The 24,465-nt window shown below is 38.5% G+C and overlaps 1 protein-coding gene across 7 annotated transcripts in view; it reads right to left on the bottom strand.

Moving 5' to 3' along the window:
• Positions 1–1,098: 1,098 nt before the first annotated feature.
• The window catches only part of LOC144693125 (lysophosphatidylserine lipase ABHD12-like), a 31,369-nt gene continuing 8,002 nt past the window's right edge, over positions 1,099–24,465 (bottom strand). For 2 of the 7 annotated variants that reach the window (XM_078562562.1, XM_078562564.1), the window contains 11 exons: positions 23,212–23,314; positions 16,266–16,385; positions 16,096–16,126; positions 14,378–14,423; positions 14,014–14,143; positions 12,949–12,986; positions 12,192–12,271; positions 11,062–11,144; positions 9,655–9,733; positions 8,767–8,891; positions 3,191–3,398 (listed from right to left, as the gene is read on the bottom strand). In XM_078562562.1, the coding sequence (XP_078418688.1) occupies positions 3,278–3,398; positions 8,767–8,891; positions 9,655–9,733; positions 11,062–11,144; positions 12,192–12,271; positions 12,949–12,986; positions 14,014–14,143; positions 14,378–14,423; positions 16,096–16,126; positions 16,266–16,385; positions 23,212–23,314 (956 nt within the window). In that variant the 3' untranslated portion in view covers positions 3,191–3,277. Of the gene's footprint in view, positions 1,283–3,190; positions 3,399–8,766; positions 8,892–9,599; positions 9,734–11,061; positions 11,145–12,191; positions 12,272–12,948; positions 12,987–14,013; positions 14,144–14,377; positions 14,424–16,095; positions 16,127–16,265; positions 16,386–23,211; positions 23,315–24,465 lie in introns of those variants that run through there. The other 5 variants (XM_078562563.1, XR_013579476.1, XM_078562565.1 and 2 more) reach the window with 5 other exon arrangements.

Genomic DNA, 24,465 nt, shown 5'->3' with positions numbered 1-24,465 from the left:
GTAGATAGATTTTTGATCAAAGTAATGGGTTGAAAGGCTATAAGGGATAGGCGGAAATGTGGAGAAATCAGATCAGCCATGATCTTATTGAATGGTGGGGCAGGCTCGAAGGGCCGAGTGGCCTACTCCTACTCCTGATTCGTATGTTCATACGTTGGGAAGAGGGGAAATAATTAGAGGCAAAATAAATAATGGTCTTCCTGAAGGGTAATTTTAGATAATAATGAAGGTGGAAAAATTGAAATACAAAACTTATTTCACCTTCACTGCAACTGTTTTGATGCCATACAGACTATTTTTACATAAAAGATTAAACCATTTTCCACATCTCCTTAAACTCTCCATCTTGAAATTTTGAAGAGATTTACCTCTTGTAATACTTTGGTCCCACTCATGTTTTGGTGTTTTTGTATAGTGTTCAAAATGAGGGATGGGACGCATTTTCATATCAGGCACTCAGTGCGATCAGCTTCTGCTATATTTGGTACGTCATTACCAAATGCACAGGTCAGGCACTCTGCCCAACAATGTGTCTGAATCCAATCTTAGAAGGGTACCTCTACTCCACCAATGTGAATTTGCCACCTTTGACAAAAGATTCTTTATGGCTTCTCTAGATTGGTATTGCCAAATTAATGCCAATTTATGGTAAATTTATTTCTGTAAACGTACTTTGCTGCAGATCCATGCCTATTAGCAACAGTGATGAGACTACAGAAAATCATTGATAGAGAATCTTTGACAAAAAGGCTTTATATCCCATGAGACTGGTCTGCATTTAAATCCAGTGTCCAAAGTTGACAAGCAATTACATTCTTGGACTGCACAGTTTCACATTTACAGTACTATGATTCAAATTTTGTATCAATAAGCATTGTAATAAACTATAAGATTAGAGAGAAATTGTGCTGTAGATCTCTGGGACCGAAATGAATCCTGTTAATTGAAGTTAAATATTGCCCATACCGTTGCATTCCCCAAATTACAACTTGATCAAGTGAATATTATAGATAGTAACAACTCGAGATGAATTGTGCTAGAACTCTGCTTATATTCCTTGCAATTTTCTGTGCAAGATTAGCTATTGTTCTCCATATAAAAACTTAAAGCGCTGTTTTATTTAGGCTTTAATGCAAACAAATTACAGTACACAATTATTTACAGCTAGTGAAAAGAGCAGTCACAATATGTGCAAAATTTGTTATGCATACAACAGAGCTGTACTGCCATTGTCAGTGCCCATATCTAAGTTCAATATCTGTGCATGGTCTTGACAAAGTCTCTGAAATAAAGAAAAACAAAATCTGATCATTCAAATGCAGTCTTTGTAACATGGGGAAAAATTTTCCCCCCGTTGGGGGTGGGGGTGGGGGGGGGGGGGGGGGGGTGGAGTGCAAGAGCAGGCGCGGGCAGGCGCGCCTCCAATCGGCACCCCCAATCGGAGGCACACTGCCATTTTACGTGGGTGGACCAATTAAGGCCTGCCCAGCGTGACGACCACCAGGAAGCGCTATGCGCTCCCTGTGTGGGGGGAGGGGGGGTTCCCTCAGCTGGGAGTGCGCCATGTGTGCGAAAGAGCACACTGATCTCCCTGAGGCTAAGTGCTGCCTCAGGGAGATCGCCTCAGAATTAAAACTTTTAAGACAAATGTTTAAAAAATTTCCCCGACATATATATATATATATGACACCGTCACATGAGTTGGGACATGTCCAACACTTTTACTGAAACCTTTATTAAGTATTTAAAAACCCTCATGAAGCCTCATCCTGCCCGTGGATGAGGTTTCATGCTTTTGCTTAAGCCCGCCAGGGCTCCCGGCCTGCCCGCCAACCTTAAGGTTGGATGGGCAGCCCTGTCAATTACCTAAATTGGTTTATTAATGGCCTCAATTGGCCGTTGACAGGTTGGCAGGCACACAGCCATTTCAAATGGAAATGACGCGGGGTGATGTCGGGAGTTCCGCCCGACGTCATCCCATGTCATTTTATGCGTCAGCGAGCGGGCCCCACTCCCACTCGCCGACCGGAAGATCCTCCCCATGGAACTAATGATCTGCACCACGTTTCAGAAAACGTTATGCTAAATTCTATTCATTTAACTTTCTGGTATTACAGCCTCATCACACAGGAAACACGTTCAGTAAATGCATAAACTTATTTTTATTTTGTGAGCTTTACTGGCCGTTATTCGGAGTTGCATTTTAAGTTTTAAGGACCAATCAAAAACTATGGAATTAAAATGAGAAATCTTGGTGAGATAAGTATACAATTAGTTACCAATGGTATTGGCAGTAATAGCAAAGTCATTTTTGTTCTGGTGCTATATTTGGATGGGTGTTCAACCTATGGACCCTTATGGTAACAGCAGGTGCCCAGCTGCTAATGTATGCAATAAAAGGCAGCATACAGAAATCACCAGAAATCCTGCTAGCAGCAGATCAATTAGCTATGGCTTGCTGAACTTGAAACATACTCCCGTGATCAACTTTTCTGAACCTTATACACATCAGCTGTTTGAAGAATCGGGACTACTTGATATGGTATCGTTCTACTGGTCAGATCAGTTTAAGATGATGGCTGGCCCTGCTGATTACAGAGGGAGCTCCATGATGGCAAGTACTAAAATATAGGAGTGAGCTATCTTGCCTATATTGGTGAAAAAAATATCTACACAGGAAAGGGAGAATCCAATATTCAAAAATCTAATAACTGGAACATTAAACGATGTTGTCTTTTAGGTTTAGGGAGGATTTCAGGAGAAATTAACAAGGTCAACATCTGAAAATTATTTTGTTTCATGGCATTTGTGTGTTAAGAAGTAAATTAGAACTATGAGGAAGGGACATTTTAAATACGCACGCCCAAACTTCCTAATGGTTATAATGTTATATTATTCTGACTAAAAGGGCACAGACTGAAATATTAACTCTCTTTCTCCCTCTTTAGGTGATGCCTGACCTGCTGATTACCTTCAGCATTTTCTGTTTTTATTTCAGATTTCTGACATTTGGAGTATTTTGCTTTTACACTCTTCTACTTCAGAAATTTTCCATAAGGCTATCCTCACCACCATAGATAAATAAGTTACCTGTTCTTTAATTTATTTGCCCCTTTTGGGGATATCCAAAGGTGGGTTACAAGAATCCATATTCTTGCTTATCTGGCCCTGTCACGTAATTTCATGACACAGGACATTATTTTTATAGCTCCATCAATGACTCAGATTTTGCGGTCAGTGACAAAGTGACCATGATCTACAGCGATCTTGAAGAAAGCTACCCACAAGGATCCAGCAATTTCTGTGGCATGTATTTCATCTTTCCTAATGTTAATTTCATTCCAGCATCAGCTATGGGGGATCGCCAGCTTCCAGCATCAGTGATGTCATCAAAGAGTCTAAGCAGATAATCACATTTAAGAATCCTTACAGCAAACCATCAAGTAAAAAGCACAGATCATCCTTCACTTTATAACCATTTTACAGACAGCAAAATAAAAATTGGGTGCGCACATGGGATTAGGATAGAAGCTAAAATATCAAACATTAAAAAACTATTTTTAAAAATGTATGGAATTTTGTTGTAATAAATGGAAAAATTATTAAAATAAATTATCCACAAATATAAAACTAGCTTTTCAGGGTCAGAAAAGCATAATTATGACTTAGTACGCCATCAAAAACAAAGTTACACCTGTACAGCAAGACATAACTTTTTCAAGCGTTTTAACAGCAAGACTAAACAGCATTAAAAGTGGAAATTCATATCAAACCAAATGATTTCTAAGGTTTCCATCTAAAAAGGACTTCAACAGCGCACACTAAAGAGTAGCATACATCTAGTGGGTAAGTATTACAACTTCATGCCTTCCATAATGCCAAATCTGTCAGGGTAAAGACAATTAAGGACAAAGAGAGTGGCGCAAGACAAGGCTAGAATACTTAATGAATATTTTGTATTGGTGTTTACTATGGAGGAGGATGCTGACAAAACATCAGTAGAAACAGAAGTGGTAGAGGTAATTGATGAAAATTGATAGGAAGGATGTACTGGAAAGGCTGACTATGATAGTCTACATGGATTTTAGGAAAGGCTAGTTAACAAAATATTGTAGACCAAGTAAACCTAGAAGTTTGGGATGTGGAGTGAGCATTAACACCAAAAAGAGAAAAACAATGGTAGTCAGAAGGTGTACATTAGAAGAAACAGGAGTGAAGATTGAGATGAATAGTGCCACACTAGAACAAGTAGATAAGTTTGTTTACTTGGGACAAATAATAACAGAAGATGACAGATGTGATGGTGAAATTAGATGAATAGAGATAGCCAGAAGTAGTTTTGTGAAGATAAAGGATGTGTTAACAAGAAAACTAAGCTTGTAACAAGGAAAAAAACTCATAAGATGCTACATTCTATCCACTTTCCTGTATACCTCAGAAGCCTGGACAATAAATAAGGATTTGTGGAAGAAATTAGAAGCCTTTGAGTTGTGGATGCTAAGACATATGCTTAAAATGCCATATATAAAACAAAACAAATGAAGAGGTACATGAAATTGCAAGAGTGAAAATAACTCTAAAAAGCGACATCCAGAAAAGAAAACTAGTATTACAGAGCAGAACTGATCAGAGCTGAAAAGCCACAGAGATCTCTGCTAAAGGGCAAAGTGGAGGGCAACAGAAATAGGGTCAACTTAGACGTAGTTGGATGATAGACATTCCAGAGTGTACCCTTAAGAATACCCTTAAGAATAATTTTGCTACCTGAATCTTAACCATGGTCGACAGAGTAAACAAATGGTCAATTTAAAATAAGAAGAATGCATATTTGTAAACGAGCTACAGTGGATGTGAGAATGGTGCAAGATAGATGAGCGCAACATACCATGACAGCAGATCACTTGGTAGGAGTAGCTATAAGCAGAAGCAGAGAGGAGAGTTGACAAAATTTACTTGGTATTGGAATACAATGTAAAATTTAAAATTTGCCGATGATACCAAAATTGGTGGTGTGGCTGACAGTGAATGTGATACCAATTGTCTGTAACAGGACATAGCTGGGCTATCAGAATAGTCAAATAGCAGATGGAATTTAACACAGAAAAGTTTGAGGTGCTGCATTTTGGCAGAAGATATAGGGAATGGCAATAGACTTAATGGCACGGTTCAAAAGAGTGTACACAGACAGAGGGAACTCACGTGCATTGATCCTTGAAGATAGCAGTACATATTGAGAGAGCAGTCAGCAAAGCATATGGAATCTTGGGCTTCATAAATTGAGTACAAAAGCAGAGAAGTTATATTGAACCTGTTTAAAGTTCTGTTTAGGCCACAACTAGAGTATTGAAACTGGTTCTGGTTGCCACACTTTAAGAAGGATGTGAGGGGTCTTTAGAGGGTGCAGAGCAGATTTATCAGAATGGTTCCAAGGACGATGGATGTTAGCAACAATGTTAGGTTGAAGAAGCTGGGGTTATTCTCCTTGGAACAAAGGAGGTTGAGAGCCTGATAAAGGCATACAAGATTATGACATGTTTAGCCAAGGTAAATTAAGAAAATCTGTTCCCATTAGCTCATGATACAAGGACAAAGGGACATAGATTCAAAGCTTTGGGCAAGAAATGGGGGGGTGTGAGGAAGAACTATTTTATGCAGCAAATGGTAATGACTTGGAACTCGCTGCTTACAAGGGTGGTAGAAGCAGAGACAATTATTGATTTCAAAAGGAAATTGGACACTTGACGAAATAGGCATACTGACGCTACAGAAATAAAGTGGGGGAAAGGAATTGATTGGATTGCTCTACAGAGAGCCAGCATGGACTTCTGTGCCTCCATGACTTTAAAATGAAACATAACTTGTAACATTTCTTGTAATACATGTTACACAAGGTAGATAGTGCTGTGATAGAAACTTTCAATGATGAATAGCGGTATAGTATTACATGGCATGACACAATCTTCAATCCTTGCACTTCAGTACACTACTGAGGAAGTGTTGCACTGCTGGAGGTGCTGTCTTTCAAATGAGGTGTTAAACTGAAGTCCCACGTGCTCCCTCAGGTGAACGCCAAGGATTCCATGGTACTATTTTGAAGTTGAGCACTTAAGTTCTACAAATATCTTGATAAGTCAGCCAGAGTAATTGCATTTGACTTTTCCACATAAAAGCAAAATACTCTGGATGCTGAAAATCTGAAATAAAAACAGAAAATGCTGGAAATACTCTGCCAACATCTGTGGAGAGAGAGAAACAGATTAAATTTGACGACCTGAAACATTAACTCTGTCTCTCTGTCTCTCTCTCTCTCCCCCCACTCCCTCCACAGATGTTACCTAATTTGCTGAGCATATCCAACATTTTTTGTTGACTATTCCATAGCCTATCAATTCATATACGCTAACATTGCACGAAGACTACTCCCGTCCTACTGATCCAGCTTTGTGTTTGGATTAACTTAATTAACACCAAGAACAACATTTCTTCAACCCAAGTGATTTGCAAAACAAAAATGTGGCCTGTTCCTCGCAGACCACAAGGTTGTGGTTCCACCTTGTTGGGTTCCATTTTAACTCTAGCTACATTATCACACTGCAGAAAATAAATAATTGATTTCCCTATTTTAAACAGGTCAAAAACTTGATTTTATGTCTCATACAATGGACAAAGTGTGACCAGAATATTACTGGATCCCTATTTTTTGGAGACTATTTTGCCTCAACTTTTTTCTAGTACTATACAGGATTAATCTCATCCAGAGCCATTTTAGCACAACATTAGACTAGCATTCCCTGATTGTTTTTTTAAATGTGCACGTGATTTAAATTTTTGTTGCACAACCACACACACTTAAAGGACCAACTTGTGACCAGCCTACACAGCTAATAGGAAACATTGCTTAAACAACCCTTGTTATTTGATTTTCCCATAAAATAATTCTAATCAGATAAACTTGCAATTCAAACAATTATGTTTCCAATATACAAAATCACAATCAAATAAATGACACCAATCTGATATATGAAGTGGAAAACTATGACTTGTACTGAATGCTAAATGTAATATTACACAGGTATATTTAAAAGCAGTGAAACTATAAAATATATTATTTATTTGTCCTGAGCAGGTTGGCAGGCAGAAGTTTATGTTTATAGTGGAAAAACTCAATTCTAAGAGATCCAATCCTCGGATACTTGGGCATGTGCTGAAAGAAAATTTACATTTTCAGGACTAAAAATCATTTAAAGATACCCTTAAGAATAACTTTGCTACCTGAATCTTAACCATGGTCGACAGAGTAAACAAGCGGTCAATTTAAAATAAGGAGAATGATACATTTGTAAACAGGACAAATATCATGACTTAAAGGAAAGCAAGTTTTCTTTGGATGCTGACGAATACTTTCAATGGAAAGGATTCCTCCTTTCACATGGTTTGTAACTTTTTAAAAAAAAGTTCCAATATTATGTTTGAGGACAAAGCAGCTTGCTGAATGAATATCAATATTGGGCCCCAGCCTCAGTGGAACTATTGCCTATGTTGAAAATGTTTTCTCTGCACAATTCCATGGATAATATAGATTCATTGAATCTTACAGAAAGGACACTGCCATTTGGCCTAACATGCTGTGCAGGCTCTTTGAAACAGCTATCCAAGTCGTCCCACTCTTTCCCCATAGCCTTGCATTTTTTTCCTTTTCATGTTCTGATCTGATTCCCTTTGAAAGTTACTTCTGAATCTGCTTCTACAACCTTTCAGGTACTGTATTCCAGTTTATAACTGCTCACTGATTTAAAAAATTCTCATTTCCCTTGGTTCATTAACCAATTTGTGTCCTCTGGTTACCAACTCTTCTGTCAGAAAAACATTTCACCCTATCTGTTCTATCAAAAACTTTAATACCCATGTGAATGCCTCTGTTAAGGAAGGCAATTGGCATGTTGGCCTTAATTGCAAGGGGATTGGAGTATAAGAATAAAGAACCCTTGCTACAGTTGTTCAGGGTTTTGGTGAGACGACATCTGGAGTACTGTGTGCAGTTTTGGTCTCCAGATTTAAGAAAGGATATACTTTTGCATTGAACTTGATACAGTAAAGGTTCACTGAATTGGTCCCTGGGATGAGGGAGTTGTCCTATGATAAGAGGCTGAGTAAATTGGCCTTATATTCTCTGGAGTTTAGAAGCATAAGCAGTGATCTCATTGAGACCTACAAAATTCTGAAGGGGGCTCAATAGGGTGTACGCTGAGAGATTGTTTCCACTGGTTGGGGAATCTAAAACACACGTGCACAGTCTCAGCTTAAGGGCCAATCATTTAGGATTGAGATGAGGAGAAATTTCTTCACTCAAAGGGTTGTGAATCTTTGGAATTCTCTACTCCGGAAGGTTGTGAATGCTCCATCGCTGAATACATTTAAGGTTGAAATAGACATGATTTTTGGTAATGCAGGGAATTAAGGGATATGGGGAGCAGGCGGCAAAATGGAGTTGAAACCCAAGATCAACCATGATCGTATTGAATGGCAAAGCAGGCTCAATGGGCTGTGTGGTCTACTGCTGCTCCTATTTCATACATTCTTTTAAATCTCCCCTTAACTAAATCTGCTCCAAGGAGAACAATCCCAGTTTCTCTAGTCTCTAATTGTTACATTCCACCATCCTGCCACAAAGAAAATTCTTTAGAAATTTTATTTCAATAATAAGTTACATTATTTGAAACACTACAAACCTCATTTCCTGAATTAACAACTGAAGTAAAAGCTTACTTTATTATATCTGGCAATTGTGGGTCTTTGTAAATGTTGTTATGCTTGTATCCAAGAAATGCAGGAAATGAAACAAACTTGACTTGTCTTCCTGATATCCATGAATCCAGTAGACTTTCATAGAGCTATATAAACATGTGGAAAAATTAACGGAAAATGAATGAGACATTTGTAGACTAAGTGATTTGAAAATGCTCCCAAGCCCATCCTTCTCTTTTTAACTTGTGTTGTACTTGTAAAATACTAGAATTCAGTGTTCGCCACTGTGATCCTAATACATAATAATATCATGCTTTATTTGGGATGCAGGCAATGCAGGCAAAGGCATATTTATTGTCCGACTCTAGCTGCCCTGAGAAGGTGGTGGTGGATTTTCTCCTTGAACTACTGCAGTTATTGTGATGATGACTGTGCTCTCACAATGGTGCTATGTAGGGAATTAAAATCGTAAATTATTCTGGGGTGATGTGAGGATGTAAAATTGCTTTAAGAATACAAGTTTGTATGTTTTTGAAAGGATAAAACTGAGAAAGAATCTCATAGGAGGTTTACAAGATAGTAAATATTACAGAAAAGATAAATCTGGAATATTACCTCAAATTATACCACAATCAGAGATTAAAGGTATTCAAGTTCAAACTAGCTAAAGGTGATTTTAAGACTCAAAATATGACCACAAATGGAACAGTTTTCTGAATAGGTTGGCTGGAGTAAAAGTTAATCATTTAGGAAAGAAACCTGTGATGGGGAAATGCAGCCGAATGATCTTCTTTATAGTTACCAATTTTGTGAACGTTGTTACTGGTTAGTAAACCAAAAGCGTCAAAACAAACCTCAGGCGGCATCCTATGAATAATATAGCGAAAGAAGCCATTACATCCAGTGTACCTTTCTGCCCAACTCAAATGGTATAATGTTATCATCTTCAGCATGCAGAATCAACACAGGAGTAGAAATTGACTGCAGACTAAATTGAAAAGATAAATTTGGCTTATTGAAATAAAGCCAAAAAGCAGAATACATTCATAAGTATCACATATTCAGATTTACACAAAAACTTTCAATATTGTAATATGAGTAATATGTAAAATCATAAAGTAGAGGGCTATAGAGCAAAGATGGGTAAACGGAGTTAGGGTACAGATAAGTCGTGAATTAGCTGAATGGCGGAACAGACGCAAAGGGCTAAACAGCCTACTTTGTTCCCAATATTCCTAAAATTAATGTGAATCAATACATCAGCCCGTAGAGAGCACAAGGAATCACTACATTAGAACAAATGTGATGGCCTTATGATTGATACGCTTGCAACCATTTACTTCCTAGGCTAAGCCTTTTTGCATCACGTTATCAGGCATTTTTCCCAGTTAATAAGTTCAGTTCAATCATAGAACAATACAACACAACTGAAGGCCATTCAGTTCATTGCCCAAATACCAGCTCTATGAAAGAGCTAACCCATTAATCCCATTCCCCCGCCCTTTCCCCATAGTCATACAAATCTTTCCTCTTCAAGTACTAATCCAATTCCCTTTTCAAAATTACTAAACCTGCTTCCGCCACTCTTTCAGTGTACCAAGATCATAACTTTTGTTGTGTAAAAGTGTGCCCATACCACCTCTGATTCTTTTGCCAACTATCTGCCACCAGAAAGAGTTTCTCCCTGTTTCATCTAACAAAATCTTTTGAGTTCGAATTAAATCTCCCCTTAGCCTTCTCTGTGTAAGAAGCACAATCCCAGCTTCTCTAGTCTCTATATGTTACTGAAGTTCCGCAGCCCTGGTATCATTTTAGTAAATCTTCTCTGTACCCAGTCCAACAATTTGACATCCTTCTTTAAAAATGATGCCCAGAATTGGTTACAGTAATCCAGCTGGGGCACAACCTCCTTGCTTTTAGTACTATATGACTGTTTATAATGTGAAAGATAAGTAAACATATTTCTCTGATGACTCAATGAGTAGCTGATCAATACAAATCAAGATGGCTCTGGTTCAATTATATCTTCAGACAGGGCTTTAGACCCTCACTGTTGGGGGACTGAAAATTCATTTTTTGATTTCTATTCAGCAAATCCTGTAGGAAGGACAATGGTAAGTAAACATCCTTATGATTGATAAGTCTGCAACCAAGTCTGAAACTAGGCAGTAAATGAAGAAAGGTAACAAAGATAACAGTGGAAAAATGCAGAAAAAAGGCACTATAGGCAATTAAGCATTGTAACTATGTTACTGGTTATTTTATCTTCTAATTACATTATTGTATCAAAAGCTAATAAATATGCATTTTACCTACTTTTCAACATTATGAAAGAAAATATTATTTTCTGTTATTGAATCCATAAAGAACCATTCAAATCCAGGAAAAAGCTTGTAATACTGTTGGAAGAATAAATTGTTAGAGTAGTAAAGGGGTACTTGCTTTTGATTTGTGTCTCAAGTTGGCTCACTTGGTGGGACATGCACAACTGAGTTAAATATTGTTAGTTAAAGCCAGTGCTAAAACTTGGACATTTAATTATGCTGATGCTGTAGTATGATACTGAGCAAATTCTTCTTCCATTAGCAAAGGTGCAGGGAAATTCCCAATTTTGATTTGTTTGAAATGGAGTTGGTTGGGGGCACAGAGATTGCCAGTGCCTCATCAAGATAGCTAAGCAACTGTACTTCAACAGTATGCCTTAGCCCAAACATTAGAAGGTCACTCACACATTGCACATTTTCTTATATCAGCTGCCCTAAGACATCTCAGTGAGAATGCCGGTTCAGTGGCATTGCTGCACATGAGTTCACACTTCTTAGGTTTGATTTAGATTTGACTGATATTGCCCAAAATAGTTTTGTCTAAAGCTCTATGGCTCTCACAACATAATTTAATCCCCTAGGACTGGGCTAGATTTAAACTGAAGGTGGAACTTTCTTGCTGCACCATTAGTTCTGTTTTGAGACAATTATAATTTTCCAATGTTGAAACGCTTTCTGGTTTTCTGAACCCAAAGAAATAATAAACTAAGAACAAGGGTGCACACAACAGTGTAACTGGCAGAAGCTCAACAAGCCCTCAGACATGTTCAGTCCTTCAGGAGTTGTAAAGAAAAGGAGACACTACAGCATTAGTATCATTCAATTCAACTACAACACAGTGTCTTAGTATCACTTGTAAAACGTTACACTGGCGATACTATTATTACAGCAATGGAATCTTGGGAAAATATATTTTCCACTGAAAAGCACAAGGATTGTAAAAATTAAAACAGAAGAAACATCAGAACTGGTAAAAACATGCATGCATTTAGTAACATATAAAATGCAAGAAGCATCTTATAGTTTATGTAACAAAACAAAAATGGAAAGGACATATTATTCTAATTGAACTTTTTTCCACGCTTATGCAGAGGTATGATACAAGCAAACATTCCTACACACCACAGCAAATGGGTGATGGGCTACTTCTTCTCGCATAGAGGTAAATGGAGCTTCCAGTATAATAGCATCAGCTGGGCTTCCTATGTAATAAAGCACAGATTTTCAGTGAAATATTCAATTCAGTCTTCTTTCTATCCTTTTCGATTGAGAAAACAGTCAACAACTCCACTCAGTGAGTAACTCAGTGATACAGACTGCAAGTTCCCTTTAAATTCTCAATCTGTGTTGAGTTAGCTGATCTTAACCTGAGCGACAGTAGAATTCTGACGAAAGGTCACTGCCCTGAAACAAAAATTCTGTTTCTCTTTCCACAGCTTTTGCCTGACCTGGTGAATGTTTCCTGCATTTTCTGTTTTTATTTCAGATCTCTAGCATCTGCAGTATTTTGCAATAAGTGGCTGCCCCTGTTTAAGGGAGGAGAAGATTGAGTGGATCCCTTCCTGATCCAGCAACCCTTACTAGAATGTGCGCATCTTAAGTAAGGGCAGCACTGCACTGTGAAGTTAATAAACTGTTAGCATTCATCATTAATGCTCATACACATGCAATCACCACTGAGGTGAAGTAGCTGAGGCATGAAATCGGAGCCCAGGAAGCCACTGCCATCTCTGGAAGGAGGGAGGAAGGAAGAAGCCTGACTGGGTTACAACTTTCTGATGTTTAACAATACATGCTTCATAATATTTGTGAAAACATTTGTTATCACACAGTTGAATAAATGAGCATTACTGAGCTTTAGAAAATGTTATGCTTTTACCTTTCTCATGTAGGATCCGTGCAGTGTTTGTGGCAACACTGTAAATGAAAAGGAACATGTTTGTAAAGCATTATACTACACTAGATTTGATATTTTCCATTTTCTGTGTTCCCATGGTAATAAAAATAAGTGTCTCTTTGCAATATGTCTTTCAAATGTATTTACTGGCTATTTTAATAGTTAAAATAACCTATTTTCATCCATAGGCTGTTTTATATTATAAAATAACTGTTAACCAGGCTTACCATTTGAACCCAGACTAGTTTATCTTACTGCCTTTTTAAGTTTCTTCATTATGCATTCTCCAGACTTGGGTGACACTGGCCCATGCCAAGAGTGATTTGCTGGCCACTTCAAAAAGCACTAAGGGCTAACCATATTGGGTGAGTTCATGTAGGTTAGACCAGTGAAGCTGGCAGGTTCTCTTCCATAGATGAACACTGAATGAGCCAGTTGCATTTTTTGAGAATTTGACAGCTTTTGTTAATTGTATACTAATTGTGTTTAATTGTATGCAGGTGGTGGGCATTAACTGGGATTCACCTGTGCTCCTATAAATAGGAAGAGATATAAAGGGTGGTGGCGAGAGGGTGCATGTTTGTAATGTGTATCTCTGTAAAATAAAATTTAGCTTTCTGGTGTAGAACAGCTTTGATGTTTTTCTCCCCCCTGGTACTAGCTCAATGAACAGATTGTACTGAATTCAGCTTCACAATTTGCCATGATGGGAACTGAACTTACTATCTCTGGGTTGTTAGTCCAGTACAATAAACACAACACTACTGTATCTTAAAATGGTACAGGAGTAGGGTTTTTAAGTGTAGTATATATGCTACCAAACTCAGGATTTTTGTTCTCCTCCAACAACTGTGTTTACTGATAATCAGAATCCCCCATATAATATAGGCTTAACACAGTGGGGTGGTTTATATCACTGCTATAAGTCTATTGAGAAGTTGTTTGCTATCAATTCCCAAAGCTATATATATTCAGTATTTACATAATGCGTGGTGTTTTATATTTTGATGTCCTTCTTTACACATGAAGAAGTCATTTAATACTTGCCCACTGCCTAGGGAGTGTCCCCATAGACACACAGGACTTTTCCCACTCCGAGCTCTGGTCCACTCAAAGAGGTATAACGAATCTGTGGTAATTCCTGCTTCACTAGGTTCACCAGTAGAATCTGCCCATCCTGATGCAAATTAAATCAATATATTATTTTCTGGTAATGGTTTAAACAGTATAATGTTGTCTTAACTTATACAAAAGTATTTTTCATGCTGCTATATTTTATCATAAAGCTTCAGACAAGATTTAGCCTGCTCAGGATGGTATTGCTATAGCATATGATAGGTCACTATGGTAGCTAAATTTTGTACGCTTAACAGAGAGAAATCTTTCAAACAATGAGAATTTTCATTCTTACCTCGATAGTCTAGAGCTAATACGTGGAACCCGTGTGCACTCAGCATCTACGGAAGAAGGAATCTTGCAGGTATTCACTCAACCATAAACCCAAAATAACTTACAAATCAGATCTATTCATAACTGCTTATCACATTGCATTTCATAATATTCTACAGTTCCCATATTATTCTATGCGCCTTAGCTGAAATGATAGCGTTGGAGCTTTCTAAATACATTGTCAATGTTGCTCTTTCATCAATCCGCCAATGGGTATATTTTAAAGCAAGAGAAAGAATTCCTATACACAGTTTTATTTCCTCTGCCCCAATGGCCTGACCAAGGATTACTCTACACATCAAGCACAAGAATAAATGTAGACTAAAATTCAATCTAAGATCATTCAACAACTTGCATTTATGAAGTGCTATTAATGTCAAAATAAAGTACCACAATGCTTCGCAGACACATAATCAGACAAAAATTGATGCCAAGCCAAAAAAAGAAATGTTACAAAGGATTACAAAAAACTTTGGTCAAGGTGGTTGTTCTAAGGAGGGCATTAAAGAGGAGGGGTGAAGGAAGAGAACTCCAGGGTATGGGGCCTAGGTAGCTGAAGGCAGCAGCAAATGATTCCGTGAAGGGAGGGAATACACCCAAAAGCCCATAGTTGAATGAGTGGGGAGTTCTAAAGGAATTGTATTGCAGGAATAGGATAGAGATAGTACGGGCCATGAAGGGATTGAAGCACAAGGATGCAAATTGGAAGAGACACACTGGAGGATATAGACTAGCAAGCAAAGGGGGAATAGGTGAGTGAGATTTGATATAGCGATATAAGATATGGTAGAGGACAGACAATCTTTTATTTCTTTATATAAAGTATTAAAGTTGCGGACAGTGAACACTTAAACCTATTAACAAAAAAGATAATTTTAAGAATATTACGAGGACTATGGCTGGATGGAGGTTTGATTACTTGGACAAGGGGAAAGTAGCAGAGGCAGTTGAATGGATGGTGTTAATCTTTCTGACAAGGTCACCCCTGAGCTCCTCGCATTTGTTGGAGATATAGGTAGAGGAGAGGTGAGGGGTTTAAGATGGTTTATAGTGAATAAAAGAAACTGGGGTTATTTTTACTCTCCAAGACAATCCTGGAGTACTGAGCAATTTTGGTAGAAGAGAGTGAGGCCTAATAGTGCTTGATGTGAACCAGCCAGATCTGGTGATGGATGGCTAAGTCAGTTATGCGCCAGATATTATCAACCTGCACACCTTGGATCTGAGATAGCAAAGATGGGTATCATACTTGGGGAACAACCGGAATGGGATTGTGTAAAGACTTTAATGAAAATAAGGGCATAAAAGATGGAGGTGAGGGAGTGGTTGAATGGACAGATAGCTAACTACAAGTTATTGCTGTGAATGTAAGGTCAAAGGCAAGGCAATTGAGAGTTTGAAAGTACAGTTGTTAGTTACCTGATGCATGAAGAGTCTCTCTTTCTAGCATTGCAGCTATTAGGTTAAACAAATTCTTGTTAAATATTCTCATTAAATATCTCAATATTTTATGTAAGATGAACACACCTACAAAACACTAATGTTTAGTTCTATACATTTAACTGTTAACAAGACAATTAACTATAAATGATAAAAGTATTAATTACATGGGGAAAACAGGCATTGACTTGATACAGAGCCTAGGAAAATATGCACTGATGAAAGCAAATTAATATTTACCTTTATCAGTTCAACTCTGTGTCCTACAGCTCTAAATTTAATCAACAAAATGTTTAATTACTACACAGAAATATAACTGAAAACACCAATATGTGAGTCCACTAAATATTAGTAAATGTGATACGGATTCTAATTATTAAATAATTATTTCTGCTTTAAAAATGCATCACCTACTGCCTCCATTCCCATGAAGGTAAACTATTACTGGATTATCATCTCCCAGGGCAGCTTCATACCACTGCTGGTCCTTCCCGCTAGCTTCATGCCATCTCTTGTCTGGTATAGTAAACCTAGAAAAAGGAGTCCTATTCATAATGAAGGAAAAAATATCTAACTCTGTTAAAAATCAAATATTAACTACATCAAGGAAAATGTTTACTGTTGGATATAACTTCTCAATTCTCATGATCTATTTTTTCCTAGACAAAGTTTTTAAACGGATAATGTAAGGTATGATAACTACAACATACACTTTCAATCAAACATAGCACGTCTAACACAGCAAAACAGCCGCAAAGTTGGAAGGGTTCAGGAACCAGGCAGAAATTAGAGTTGAGAGAAGTGATCAAATGCATGACCAAAGAGACATGGTTTGAGAAAACATTTGAAGGCAGAGATAGTGGATGCACTGATAGTAATCTTCCAAGAATCCTCATATTCTGGAAAAGTCCATGAGGATTGGAAAACTGCCAATGTAACACCCCTATGCAATAAGGGAGGGGAACCAAAAACAGTTAACTATAGGCCAGTTAGCTTAATATCTGTCATTGGGAAAATGTTGGAGTCTATTATAAAAGATATAATAGCAGAGCATTTAGAAATGCATAATCTAATCAAGCAGAGTCAGCATAGCTCCATGAAGGGGAAATCATGCCTGACAAATTTATTAGAATTCTTTGAGGTGGTAACAAGCAAGATAGATAAAGGGGAACCAGTAGATGTAATATATTTAGATTTCCAAAAGGCATTTGATAAGGTACCACATATAAGGTTACCTAGTAACATAAGAGCCCATGGTGTTGGGGGTAGTATATTAGCATGGATAGAGGACTAGCTAACTAATAGAAGACAGAGAGTTGGGGTATAGGGGGCATTTTCAGGATGGTAACCTGTAACTAATGGAGTGCCACAGGGATCAGTGCTGGGGCCACAATTATTTACAATATATATTAATGACTTGGATGAGTGGAGTGAATGTACTATCGCCAAGTTTGCAGATGACACAAAGATAGGTGGGAAGGCAAGTGGTGAGGATGACACAAAGAGTCTACAGAGGGATACAGACAGGTTAAGTAAGTGGGCAAAAACGTAGCAGATGGAATGTAATATAGGAAAGTGTGAGGCTATGCACTTTGGCAGGAAGAATAGAGGAGCTGAATATTACTTAAATGGAGAAAGACTGATGAAAACTGCAGCACAGAGGGATTTGGGTGTCCTTGTGCATGAATCCCAAAAAGCTAGCAAACAAGTTCAGCAGGTAATTGGTAAGGCAAATGGAATGTTGGCCTTTATTTCAAAGAGAATGGAGTATAAAAATAGAGAAATCTTGCTAAAACTATACAAGGCACTAATTAGGCCACACCTAGAATACTGTGAACAGTTTTGGTCCCCTTGCCTAAGGAAAGATATACTGGCATTGGAGGCAGTCCAGAAAAGGTTCACTATGTTGATCCTGGGGATGGAGGGATTTTCTTATGAGGAGAAGTTGAGTAGGTTGGGCCTGTACTCATTGGAGTTTAGAAGAATGAGAAGTTTCCTTATTGAAACATATAAGATTCTTAGGGGGCTTGACAGGGTAGATGTTGAGAGATTGTTTCTCCTTGTGGGAGAGTCTAGGACCAGAGGGCATAATCTCAGAGTAAGGGGGCATTCATTTAAAACAGAGGTGAGGAGGAATTTCTTCTCTCAGAGGGTAGTCAATCTGTGGAATTCTTTACTGCAGAGGGCTGTAGAGGCTGGGTTATTAAGTACATTCAAGGCTGAGATAGACAGATTTTTAATCAGTAAGGGAATCAAGGGTTATGGAGAAAAGGCAGGAACGTGGAGTTGAGGATTACCAGATCAGCCATGATCTTACTGAATGGTGGAGCAGACTAGATGGGCTGAATGGCCTACTTTTGCTCCTACATCTTATGGGCACAGATGTAACAAGGTGAAGAAGTACAAAAGGGACGGCAAGTGCAAGGTTATAATAGCTGAAAATTTGATCGCCAATGGTAAGGAAATGCACAGTAGGCCAGAGGCTAAAGGATGGAGAACTGCAGGATATTTGCAGTATTAGAATGGGACAAAGTCTTGGGGGGACCTGTAAATGAAGACAATAATTTTGAATTTAATTCTTTGGTGAATAGAGGCCATCAAGGACAAGGATGATATGTAAATTGGACTTAGTTTTAGGATGGGTGGAGTGCAAACAGTGGGGAAGGGAACTGGGGTGCTGTGGTGGCACAAACTAAATTTGGGTAAGGTAACTGGGAGAGGCCAACAAGGACATTTTGTGCCTGGTGACAATGAAGGTATAGATGGAAGTTTCATACTTGGAGTAGGTGAGATAAAAGGAAGGCAGGGAATGCTTATAGAAATGGAAATAGCTGTTTTAGCAATGGAGCGACCGAGGCTTCAAGTTCTGGTCAGAGTCAAACAGGACACCAAAATTGTGCACGGTGGTAAGCCTGCAAGTAGCTAGAATGGGGAATGGAATGAGGGGGAACAGATGTAAATTTACTGACTTTAGTAAAGTACAATAGCTTTTGCATGTTAAGGCGAAGAAGTTCTGGGTCATCCAGTTTCATGTGGGACAGGCAATCAGGCAGCACAATAACATAGAGTAGATCGTGGCATATAGGTTGACCACTGAATCTCAAAGAATCCTTCCAAAAATGGGGGTCAACTTATACACCGAGCATAAAATGCAAACCACCGGTGCAGATGTGAGTGATTGCTATTTTGAAATGTGGAGAAAAAACATAATTCAAATTAAATCGATGTGTCACGATTTATTTAATGAAATATTTCTACAAGGATAGTTTGAACCACAATTATAATGTTTAAAAACCATCAAATTAATCATCTGACACAAAAAGTTCATTGAATTTTTCCTGTCACTTTGACTATGGCAACATCGTAAAGATCACATTCTGGATCAGATGTGGTGCTTTCAATTTCATAATCATCCCTCTACAAATCATCTTCCTTTCCTTCCATCAAATTGGATATTCCACATTTGTTGAACAATCTGATGACAGTTTGTGCACTAATAACATCCCACAATTTGTTGACAAAACCACACAAAACATCAAGCCAGTTAGCATGCATATTCCACTCTTTGTGAAGGTTTTATTTCCATCAACCATCCACCATCCATTCAACGTGAATCTGATTCTTGAATGGCTTGTTGAGGCACATACCCAAAGGTTGAAATACAGACGTTAGACCCTTGGTACAACTGCAATTTGAAATTTATGTTTTCGCGGGCGCCTCTTGATCTCATCGGTTATATGGGATCTGAACATGCCCCACACTAATAAACTGCATTCTTTGCATGGGCCACAGGGTCATCTATTCCATGCATTATGGATCCATAACTTCCCTCCATCCTCATCCATCCAACTGTTGTCATGAACTTGCACAAAAACTACTGCAGGGCACTTCATCTTCAGCATGGTTTTACATTTGAAAATAACCATAGGCTTTAACTTTGTTCCGTCGCCCTTGCAGGCTAGTCCTACAGTGAATCTTGTTTTCTCATGTCCTGTGGTTTTCACTAGAATTGTTTTCGAACATTTTCACAGTTCGGTTGCTGGGCATATCAAAATTCATGGGCGTTTCATTCATGTTGCCGATTTGATGTAAAGGGTACTCGTACTTTTGCCACTGTCTCATCATGAATGGCTGGAAACTGGTAATTTTGGCATCAAGGTCTTTTGGTAGTCTCTTAGAGAAATTGGTCTTCTGTCGCAACGCTAGACATTTTTTGTCCATAAACTAGCTAGACTAACTACCTGTTGCTCTGAAATCTTTGCTGGACTCCAGGTTTGATTTGGCCTACTTAAGTGTGTACTATATGTACACAATGCATTTCTGGTGATGATGCAACCGTGCTCATGATTTTCGAGGACCCATTCCAATGCATGCTTCTCAAGAACAGACCAGTGGCTAGTCCTGTTCTGATGGTGAATTTATCTTGAGCATCTTCTTCAGTACGGATTTGTTTTTCTTCCATTCTTGCACCAGTTTTTCACTAACACTGACTTCACTCGCTGCAGTTATTTGACGAGTTAACAAATGTTACAATTTTTAGCATGAAACCAGCTTCGTACTTCATTCTTTTTGCAGGAGGACCCATTTCTGCTCGTTGATCGCCATGCACGATCTGCTCTGTGTGGGCATGTCTTAAACTCCTGGGGAACTTCTTGGCAACATGGCCCGTATTGCCTGTGTAATCCCATGCACTGACTTACAAGGTGGGTATAACCCTAAACATGTATCTCTGAGTTGAAAAATTGAGGCCTACCCCTAATGTGAGTATAGTCCTAAACATGTCTTTATTCGCTGAAGAATGGGAGGGTGTGTCGACTTATGTGCCAAGTATAGGTCTTCGCCTGAATCTTGGTGCCAAAAAAATGAGGTTGTCGTGTATTTCAGGTCGACTTGTGTGCTGTAATCTACGGTATATGAAATCCAGGATGGTGGTTGAGAGGTAAAGCTCAAAGTTATCAGCATATACAATGGAACCTTACCCCATGCTTATAGATAACATCACAGAAGCAACACAATGAAGAATAGGAGGGAAGTCAAGGGTGGAACCTTGAAGCAACCAGGACTGTGTTGGGAAACCATATCTTCAAGAACTCTATTTTCTTTTAAAATTTGTAAGGGCACTGCATTATTTGGACACTGGGATTTTTTTTTTAAAAGGTCATAAGTTCACCTTGGACTGTGAGCAAGCATGCTTTTTCCAAGAAATCACCTGACCTGCATGGTACTTGAGGAGAAGAACTATTTGATTATTTGAACAGTAATTACTTTAATGGCTGGGGGAAAGAAACTGTTTTAAAGGCAAAGGAACTGGTGATTTATTGGAAATCACCTGATGAAGATAAGCTTTGTGTTTTGAACTTGTTTTTGAACTCAGCTGGGAATGAACTGAGAAGGGGAGGGGAAAAGCTGCCCAGCTCACATTCTCTTTGCCTTGCCTGAATGCAGTGTGGCTATCAGTATCCAGCTAGGAATCCTCATCTCAGTGGAATGTGTCTGTATTTGGAAATCTGAGAAGCTGAGACAAGAAGAATTGACCCGGCTCTATTCTCCTCCACGCTGAAGCTGTTGGTGAAAAGCTCCAGATACCTAATGGGACTAGCCACCTGTCTTCACACGAGGGAGCTCCAGATTGACAGCATCAAAACTTTGTGACCCTCATCCTTTGTTTTAATAAAGTTTGTCTTCAACTGTCCACCTCTGCAGAGACCCTATTTGTTTGTCCCATGTGTGTGTGCATGTGCGTGCATGCCTGCACGCTGGGATATTTTAAAAGGGATAGATAATTAGACTTACAGTATACAAATTGTGTGTCAGCCAGTTCTTGCAATTTGTTTTAAAAAATAAGTTTCATTTTATAATAATCAGCCATTCTGAGTTTATCGTAAGAAGCCTTGTTAAAGTCTTTTTTATTCTGGGTCTAACAGTAACAAAAGTAAATAATTGGTCATTTTGGTGAGTGAATTAAACATTTACACTAATGTTGCGACCTGTGGAGAAGTGGGCCTAGATCAACTGCGTACTCCTCCCGTCCCGGTTGTAACACTCTTTAATAAGAAAAGCTACTATAGGTGTCCAGACTACAGGGGATTAGTAGGAGCAAAAGAAGGAAAAAGAGAATGAACAAATGTATTCATATAGCATTTTTTACACCTCAGAATTTACCAAGATGCTTTACAGCCAATGATGCACTTTCAAAGTGTAGTCATTGTTGTAATTGTTGGAAATGTGGCAGCTGATCTACACACAGCTGGTGAAATAAATAACCAGATCATCTCTTTTTAGATCTTGCTTAAGAGAGGGAAATGATTGTTTTTGATAAAATATCCAAACCCATACAAATAATTGTTTCCTGCAAGATGAAATTTGCCACAATTTGATTTCAGTTGTGGTTCATTAAGAAGGCAGTTTCCATTTGATTAGATTTACATTTGATTTCATAAATTTGTGTTCAGTAAATATTCCATACAGGGAAACAATTATGTTCCATGCTTTTTTAAAAATTAATACTTCTACCCAACTTAAATGTTTATGGCTTGAAAGGATCATAGCCTAGAAACTCCTTGAGATCAGGGCAATTTTACAAGTGTAAAATTGTTACCTAAGTATCGAATATGGCATTCAAACATTGCGCGCATACTCAGCAGGAAGTGCAACACCCACCATATTGGTAAAGGCTGAAGTTTAGGCATCCAGAGCCCATTATTGAAACAGACATTAGCTCCTTTGCATATGCAAATAAGGAGTCAAATGCCTGTTTCAGGGCCCCTTCCCGAAATTGGGGTGCCCTGAATGCAGCCACACTGGGCCCACTGGGTTCAGGATAACCAAGTCTAAAATGTGGTTTTTAAAGAAACCACTGGAGGCTGCCACCAAAAAGGTAATTGTTATAAAGATGAATGTGGAGACGGTGTGGGGAGCAGGAGTGCAGCACTAAACGAAATGAAAAGCCACAACTCCAGTGCCCCTAGCCTCCAGTGGTTCTGATGGACACTAAAGATCGCAAAGCACTATCGAGGAAGAGCAGAAAGTTCTCCCTGTTTTGGTAACATGCTTTCCCTAAACCAATAACATCAAAATCAGATTAATAGATCACTCTTATCAATGTTTCTTAGGCTGTCCTATGTGAAAACATTTGCCACATTTGCCTATGTAACAACAATCCATACACTTCAAAGTAAACATATTTCTAAGGACAATGAATTAAGTGCTATACAAATGCAAATTTTTGTGCAATTTAAACAATATTCTACAGCAATCAAAAAAATGTATGGTTTAATTTAAAGACAAGGTGATTTTGTTTGACAAGTACACAGATCTATTAGATTTTTCTGTTAGGCTTCATTATTTGGCACTTACCAAACCCCTACTGTAATTCCTTCTTCGGGCGTAAGATATAAATTTAGAGTGTGGTTCAGTAAATAGTGTGCAGGCTGTTTAAAATCAATAAATGGCCGTCGCACTGTAATAGAAAAATTAAAATCTCAATGACAATGTAGAATTTTGGAAATGCCACTTTCTTTTATAATCTCCTAACTAGCTTTATAAATAAGCAACATTGATATTTTTCTCATCATTAGCATACAGAATTACAATTCATTCAGAATTGGTATTCTGAACTTTCACTTAATTATCTTCAGGAATTATATTTCTGAGAGAAAGTGGATAATTTAAATAGGTAAAATCTGCAACAGGATAGATTGTGCACAATCTATGGAGGAAAGTTACTTGGTGGATCTGTATGGAACAGGATTGAATAGTGCAATAGACATTTTCACTTCTGAGTTCTAGATTCCAAAGTTAACCAAACTGTTCTAATAAATATTTTATGTAGCTATGTGCCTTCAGGCCTTCTGAAATGAATAGTGAATTTCAACCCTGTTTCCTTATCGCTCAGGGCTGATGTAGGGAAACAGGAATATTCACGCTGAGCAACTGTTCCTACACTGAAGCTAAGGTTAAGATATGTTGGTAAAGCAAAGTAAAAGTGGTTTTACTCTGTTTCCCTCTCCACAGGTGCTGCCAGACAGAATTTGAGTTTCAGGCCAATGATCTTTCATCGGAGCTCTCATCGACCTGAAACAATAACTCTTATTTCTCTCTACACAGATGCTGTCAGACTTGCTGAGAATGTCCATTGCTTTCTGTTTTTATTTCAGATATCTAGTACCGCATTTTTCTTTTCTTTTGGTTTTACTCTGTACCTGAATTGTGGAATCCCTGACCTTGGGGTGTTACATATGAACCTGTGCCCCTCATCCTACCTTCATGGTTCAACCAGCCCACTAATGCTCAGTTTGGGTTCTGCCAGGGCCACTCAGCTCCTGACCTCATTACAACCTTGGTCCAAGCATGGACAAAAAGAGCTGAACTCAAGTAGTGAGATGAGAGTGGCTGCCTTTGATATCAGGGCAGCATTTCACCAAGGGTGGTATCAAGGAGCTCTAGAAAAACTGAAGTCGATGGGAATCAGGGGGAAAACTCTCCACTGGTTGGAGTCATACCTAGCACAAAGAAAGATGGTTGTGGTTATTGAAGGTTAATCATCTCAGTCCCAGGACATCACTGCAGGCGTTCCTCAGGGTAGTGTTCTACGCCCAAACATCTTCAGCT

Source organism: Cetorhinus maximus, chromosome 18 (assembly GCF_964194155.1).
Source record: "Cetorhinus maximus chromosome 18, sCetMax3.hap1.1, whole genome shotgun sequence".
NCBI lineage: Eukaryota > Metazoa > Chordata > Chondrichthyes > Lamniformes > Cetorhinidae > Cetorhinus > Cetorhinus maximus.
This window is presented reverse-complemented; position numbering and strand designations above follow the sequence as displayed.